An 8,008-nucleotide genomic window follows, 5' to 3' on the forward strand; every position below is an offset into this window, starting at 1 on the left:
GAGTCTGCAGCTGCATCCCCCTCCTCCCTCGCTAGCATTTACTGTACTACACTAGATGGATTATTTGAAGACTGTGGGGTTTCTGAACATTTAAACAGAGCTTGCTTGGAAACTAAAGGCTGCTGGGAGGTGAGGAAGATGATACATCCCCCTGATTAGGCTATATTATAAGGTTTTATATATTCACATGTACTACTGACATATCCGTAAAAGTTAGGTATGCTATAAAATGATTTTTCTCTGGCTAGAATATAAAAGCCTGAACTAGTTTGGTTGCTATGGGCAACACCTTTTGATATACCCTAGTTTTCATAATATTCAATCTAAAGATCATATAGATCAGAAGTCAAGCGGTAGGGATCCAGCTAGTAGAATTTCCACTAATTACGTCTTCTTGTTTGCAGCTTTCGCACATTTGCCCAACTTAATACAGCACTTAACAGAAAACTACAAGTATTGGAAATCATTAGATGAGCTAAAGTGCAAGAGTCTCAGGTGCTCATCTGACATCAGCAAATAATGGACGATCAGTGACCTCCAGACCTACCTGCACTGTGAATCATTTACTGGAGGTATAATCCAGAATAAGGGAAAGCTGTATTCTGAAGATTGGCTGGAGCAGTTGAGACATGGTCTGCTACATGGTGGATTGACATCAAATCAAAGGGAAATACTGACGAACAATGAAAGCCAAGCCTTTTCTCTAGGATCGTACACCTGGGGCCAATACTCACATTAACTGCTATTCCATTGACATCTTCACCAGTTTATCCCTAATTTGGACTGCCGATTTGCATTTTAATTGCTTTGTTATTCTTGACGACTTATCAAAAGGAGAATACATTGGACAAGAACTACAGACTTTTTTTTTATTATGAATTTTCTTTAATGCCAGCTATTGCTACATATACATCATGGGGAAAGGAAGAATGTGTGAAGTTTTCCTTCCTCAATTACTACTGATCTACTATATTTGTACAGGGTTACATGGAGGGGTGTAGTCAGTGACTCAGGAAGGCTTCTTACACGTGTTATATGGGAACCATGAGTTTACTAGCGGTTTTCTTATCAATTCAGTGCGAGGTTCACTTAAGCCTAAGGCAAGGGCTACATGGAGATATTTTTTAACACAATGTTCCTATTTTAACTCAAGCTTTAGCTGCAGTTCAGAGGAATACCTTGAGTTGCATGCAACTCAATGTACTCCTGTGAGCTCCAGCTGTCACTCCATGTTGAAAATTGAAAAGTCGCTCTATTAAAGTCTCCATGTAGCCCCAGTTTAACTCCACTCAAAACCTGAACAATTAAGCGTGTCTGTGCTTAAACTCATTATTTCATACTCTCCTACATGGGCTCCAGTAAACCACCAACTCTTCAGTTTGAGGACCGTCAAACAGCTCCTTATAAATCAGCTTCCTGGACTCCTATAAGTGTATGAGACGGAGTGGGATACTGGAGTTAAAGCAGCACTCCAGCAAGTATCATGCTAACTCAGCCGCAATATTCTAGCAGTGTCATTTGTTTCTTCCCTTTCCGTTGCATCTATACATTTTGAACCCTTTCATTATGGACAGCTGTGTCATGTGATCTCAGTCTGGCCACTATAGCAGGAAGGCTCTTATGTATAGACAAGAGGCCACTCCCCCAGTGTAGATGACTTCCTGTGAACTACAGGATTACATCACCACCTGTCAAATCCCTTGTTGCAGCTCTGAGATCCCAATCAGCTCCAACCTCCTTGTTCCTCTGTATATACCCCAATGAATACAGTGCTACTGAAAATATAATTTCTGGTCTATCTAAGCGACCAGGAGTGCTGTGATATAATAGGTCCAGAGTGTCCTGTGTATTTTTACACTCCGCACTGCCTCCTGTGTAAAAACTGACAGATGGAAATCTATTACAAGCAGGAAGCAGAGGAGACAGGCTGACGCTGCATCACATAGGATACAGACTTTGAAGCTAAGGGACAGATGTTCTATGTAACTGATCTATCACTTGCTGCACTTAGTTAGGACTTAAAGCAGAGCAAGTAGTGTGATCAGACTCCTCCCCCTCTACGCATGATGGGAAATGTAGGCTGCATTAGGGGAACCATATCAGAGAAAAAGAAGAAACCAAAATGGCAGACAACCCATAAATGGCACATTAACTGTAACAGGTATACAGAAGGCATACACAAGAGCCTCTACATTATTCTTTAATAATAGCCCATGCTGCACTGTAAGGGCAAAAAAATAATTGCTGGAGTGCTTCTTTAATGGCAGTCACATCTGAATTTCCAGCTCTTGAGTGATGTTAGGCTTTAATTAATAGATTAAAAAGGACTTTAGTAAAATATGTCTATGCTGTCAATGTCCTTAATAATTCTACAGCAATTAATCCTTACAGGTTAGGCAAATGTGAGGATAGAGCCATAATATACTACTACAAATAATTATAATAAAAACTAGTTTCTAGTTAGGACTAGACCAGTGCTCTAGCTGTGGGGCAGGCCCCATTGGCGAAACGCACCCCCTTCCCCAGTTGTTGGCTAGGTGTAGCTAGGGAGGCAGATTTGATAGAAGTGCTTATATGCTGCACAGTCCTTTCTCTGGCAGCACAAATCTGTAGTTTAGCTACAGAACTGACTCTTTTTGTGCTTCTTTTAATGTTCTACTGGGTTCAGTAGACACATTTTAAGTGATGTTGAGATATATTTTGAATTTTGTTATGGACTCTGACGACTAGTGAGTCCCAGGCTTCTCCATGTTCAGTTTGTTGAGGCCCCAGTAGAAAAAGATGTGCGAAGCTGTGGACTAGACTATTAATTATAAAATTACGCGGGTCCTTTATTTTCTAGAAAAATCTATTTACTTTAGTTTTGAAGATGGAAAATTACAGTATATAGGTATGTTTATTTTTCCTGTCAAAATATAGAGCTGTATTTATGTCAGTGACCTTAATGGAATATTATAGAACTTTACTGAATTATTTCTGCAGGAACTGAAGTAACATTGTAATGCTTGATCTAGAGTAGATGTATATGCCACCCTACGGCATGGTTTTATATTTGGAGAACACAATCTGTATTCAGTGTTATAAGGGCTAAACATTTGTTAGAAAAAAAAAAAAAAAATTCTAGTCACACCATAACCCTAACATCTGAAAAATATGAACATAAAGATACCATTCACTCATTTAATGGACTGTGTTGTCAGTATAGTCAATGGATGGTCTGTAATTCACTAAGCCAAAAGAAGGACATGGACTTGACCTCTCGAGATAACACAAGACATTTAACAAATTTTTTTTATGTTATTACTTGCCATTTACTTAAGGCCTTACAGGGGTTGTCTTGTATTAGAATTGTTATTTTTCAGAATCAGTGCCACTATAGTCCATGGGCTATGTCTGGTATGGAAGCTAATCCCCAGAGAAGTAAATGGAGTTGAGCTGCATTTCCAGACACAGTCCATGGACAGGAGTGACGCAGTTTCTATGGAAAAAGAAGACACAATTATAAAAAAAAAAATTACAATTCTGGAGAACCCCTTTAATTATATGACCATACAAAAGTGGAGTTCCCTTCCAAGAACAAAACTGCATTCTGGTTCATTTGGTGCAGATGCAACCAACAAGAACGCACGAATGGCAGAAGGATCATTCACGAGGATGGCACCAGGTAGAGTGCATTCGGAAAGTCTTCAGATCCTTTCACATTTTGAACTTGTGCTAGGACTTGTGTTAAAATAAAAAACAATTCAAGTTGTCCCCATCATTCTGCACTCAATACCCCATAATGACAAAGTAAAAACAGAATTTTAGAAATTTTTGCAAATTTATTAGAAATTAAAAACTCTAATTTTGATTGGACATAAGTATATAGACCCTTTGTTATGACACTAGAAATTTAACTCTGGGGACCCATTTCTCTAGCTCTTTGAAATGTTTCTACACCTTGGGAGTAAATTCATTTGATTGGACATGATTTGGAAAGACACACCCGTGTCTATATAAGGTCTCACAGCTGAGAATGCATATCAGAGCAAAAACCAAGCCATGAGGAGAAAAGAACTGCCTATAGAGCTCAGAGACAGGATTGTGTGGAGGCACAGATCTGGAGAAGGGTACAAAAAAATTTCTGCTGCACTGAACGTTCTTAGGAGCACAGTGGCCTCCATAATTCTTAAAGGGGAGAAGTTTGGAACAACCAGGACTCCACCTACAGCCTTGGTAGAGAGGTGACCAATATCCGAATGGTCACTCTGGCTGAGCCCCAAACATCCTGTGTGCAGATGGGAGAAACTTCCAGAAGGTCAACTATCACTGAAGCACTCCATCAATCTGGGCTTTATGGCAGAGTGGCTAGAAAAAAAGCCTCTCCTCAGTAAAAGGCACATGAAAGCCTGCATGGAGTTTGCAAAAATGCAACTAAAGGGCTCTCAGATTGTGAGAAACAAGATTTTGTGGTCTGATAGAAACAAGATTTTGGCCTTATTCTAAGCATCATGTCTGGAGCAAACCAGGCACTGCTCATCATCTGCCAAATACCATCCCTAGAGTGAAGCATGGTGATGCAGCATCATGCTGTGGGGTTGTTTTTCCAGTGGCTGGGACAGGGAGACCGGTCAGCATTGTGGGAAAGAAGAATGGAGCAAAGTACAAAGATATTCTTAACGAAAACCTGATCCCAGACTTGGCCGAAGATTCACCTTCAACAAGACAATGACCCTATAGCCAAGACAACACAAGAGTGGCTTAGGGACAACTCTGTGAATCTCCTGGAGTGGCCCAGCCAGAGCCCTGACTTGAACCCAAACGAACATCTCTGGAGAGACCATATAATGGCTGTCCACCGACTGTCCCCATCCAACCTGACAGCGTTTGAGAGGATCTGCGGAGAAGAATGGCAGAAAATCCACAAATCCAGGTGTGAAAACCTTGTGGCATCATACCCAAGAAGACTGGAGGCTGTTATTGCTGCCAAGGGTGCTTCAACTAAGTACTGAGTAAAGGGTCTGAATACGTATGTCAATGCAATATTTTAGTTTTTCCTTTTCAATACATTAGCCTAGATTACAAACTTTCTGTCTTCACTTTGTTATTATGAGGTATTGAGTGCAGAATGATGGGGAAAAACTAGATTTTTTTGAAATTTTAGCACAAGGCCTCAACATAAAATTAGAAAAAATTTAAAGGGTCTGAAGACTTTCCGGATGCATTGTATGTTGACTATACATTTGCCATGTATAGTATAATTTTCATTTTTAATGGACGGTCGCATTAGTTAAAAATGATCCTCACATAAATTTCTTTCAGTGGGGGTGGTATATAAGACAAGTCAACCCAGACCTTTGTAGGTTACAATGAGCAGAGTACTGTAATAAGTTTCACATTTTCAAACACAAATCTACAATATCAATAAATAAAAATGATGTTTCTGGAATATGCTTCATCCTAGCAGTGCACATCCAACTTAAACTAAATTGGTCAGTCTTACTTGGCATTAAAAGAGAACTACGAGAATTAAAAGAAGTGCTTCCTTTGTTAGAAGGATCTTCTTAAAATTAGCAGCTCACAGGGTGTCCTGCTGCATAAAGCTCCAGCGATTGGCTGTACTCTGTTGGGAAACAAGGTAGCAAGTGTTCAACTCACCTACAGCGCCACCTCAGGGAAAGTTAAAGTGGTTGTCTGTGGCGAGACACCCCCTTTAATATGGTAGCCACCACGGAAAGAAGACACGACCTGCCAGACATTTCCCCTGCAGCGGCCTCCTTCTATTAACTCAGAATTTCCTAATTACATTTTTGAAAATGGGTTTTCTTAGGCTTCGTTCACATTTTTGTTGGGACTCCATTCATGGGTCCTGTCGGACCTTTCCGTCAGGGAAACCCATGAACGGAATCCAAACTGAAACCATAGGTTTCTGTTTGCATCACCATTGATTTAAATGGTGACGGATCCGGTGCAAATGGCTTCCGTTTGTCACCGTTGTGTAAGGGTTCCATTGTTTTGACGGAATCATTACTGTAGTCGACTGCGCTATTCATTCCGTCAAAACAACGGAACCCTTACACAACCCGACGCAGATGTGAACGAAGCCAAAACCAGACAACCCTGTTAAAACCTATTTTAGTGTGGTTAATGTTTCCTTATGGCAACACTTCTAGCTCCTATACTCTGGCAACTCACTGTTCGCATAGAAAATAGTACCACATAGCAACCAATCAAATCTTTACTGACATTTTATTTTCAGTGCTACACAAATTAAGGCTGCATTCTGATTGGACCTCATGGCAACCAATGTTCCTATGATAACACAGAGCTGCCAGAACACAAGGGAGGAAATTCTGTCATGAGAACAGAAGCACAGAAGTTCTGGTCAAAGGTGGCCTGTATCTTTCGCTGCTAATGTGTGACACAGAAATGAGACATTGCAGGCGGTTTAACTTTTTTTGACAGTTGTACTTAAAATCGGCACTGTCATTTCAACAAACTTTGAATAATTGAATAGTACAGGCGATTATAAGAAACTTTGTAATATCTCTTATCAGAGTAACAAGTCTCTTTCTGCTCATATCTGGCTGTTTTCCTGTTCCCCCCTCCCTCTGCTAACCTGACTTTCACTCTGAAAATTCAGCTCTATTTGTCTGGATTCGGACTGCAGCTCACATGTATCAGATTACACATGTCTATGGAAGCCTATGGAGAGGGGAAGAGTGAGCAGGAAATGCAGAAGATAACAGCAGAACGACAAGTATAGAAACTTTCTATTACAACCAAAGCTCTTTACTCACATCAGAACAGGTCGGTACTTCTCTATATATGTCCTGTATGATCCTGGGGCTATTTCTGAATGAGAGAGAAGGTTGTAGAGCAGATTCACCTATTCTTACTGTGTGTAGTGTATGGCTGCCAGTCCCCACCCCCCCCCCCGCTCAGAGAGAAATGCAAACTACAGATATAGCATGCAAAGGGGAAAACTGCTAAAAATTCGCAAAAACAAGGTCATATAATGGCCAGAAATAGGGTTACTCCTCGTGCGCGCGCGCACACACACACACACACACACACACACACACACAGTAGTTTATCATGAAAAGTCAAATGAAACGACAGGTACGAAGTCAAATGAAACGACAGGTATGCTTTAAATCCAACACAAGCATAATCTTACAAATCCAGCACGTAATGTACTTAAAGAACCCTTTCTATATTCTGTACATCTGATGAGGGCTACATAGGATCAAGAACCACACATAGACATTACTCCAGTCAAAAATAAAAAATAGTTGTCACAGAAGTGCTTATATATACTACTTACCAGCATATTGTAAAAGCTTTGTGCTCCCTTTATTTACTGTTACATTATTGTTCTGCATTGTAGCAGCTTGTAAACACTCAATACATCTCCACGCTAGCAAATTTTTGCCAGACTTTACCCCATTATGTTATTATGTTATTTCCCTTGGTAGAGGTTGGCAGGAACAGAGTCACATGACAACTAATCTCAGGGTGGGCCTTTGTTTAAAGAGGCTCTGTCACCACATTATAAGTGCTCTATCTCTTACATAATGTGATCGGCACTGTAATGTAGATAACAGTGGTTTTTTATGAGAAATTTTTGATTTATGCAAATTACTTTCTTAATGTCCAACTGGGCGTTTTTTACCCTTTGACCAAGTGGGCGTTGTAAAGAGAAATGTATGACGCTGACCAATCAGCGTCATACACTTCTCTCTATTCATGTCCATTTGTACTCAGCACAGAGTGATCTAGCGAGATCATGCTGTGCTGTCACATACACCCACATTAACTTTACTGTAGTGTCTTGACAGTGAATAAACATTGCCTCCAGCCAGGACACGATATCTATTTACACTCCCGACACTTCTGTAAAGCTTGTGTGGGACTTAATCACAGCATAGCGTGATCTCGCGAGATCACGTTATGAATGGCAGCAGTAGCGTGATCTTGCGAGATCACGTTGTGCAGCGATTAAGTCCTACACAACTATTCACTGTCA

At 40.4% G+C, this 8,008-nt stretch overlaps 1 protein-coding gene across 4 annotated transcripts in view; it reads left to right on the forward strand.

The window, feature by feature from the left end:
- The window catches only part of PDE8B (phosphodiesterase 8B), a 230,248-nt gene extending 222,590 nt beyond the window's left edge, over positions 1 to 7,658 (forward strand). For all 4 annotated transcript variants that reach the window (XM_075838621.1, XM_075838639.1, XM_075838649.1 and 1 more), the window contains one exon: positions 405 to 7,658. In XM_075838621.1, coding sequence (XP_075694736.1) covers positions 405 to 520 — 116 coding nt within the window. In that variant the 3' untranslated portion in view covers positions 521 to 7,658. The remainder of the gene's footprint in view (positions 1 to 404) is intronic.
- The last annotated feature ends 350 nt before the right edge of the window (positions 7,659 to 8,008 follow it).

This window comes from Rhinoderma darwinii, chromosome 1 (assembly GCF_050947455.1).
Source record: "Rhinoderma darwinii isolate aRhiDar2 chromosome 1, aRhiDar2.hap1, whole genome shotgun sequence".
Lineage (NCBI taxonomy): Eukaryota > Metazoa > Chordata > Amphibia > Anura > Rhinodermatidae > Rhinoderma > Rhinoderma darwinii.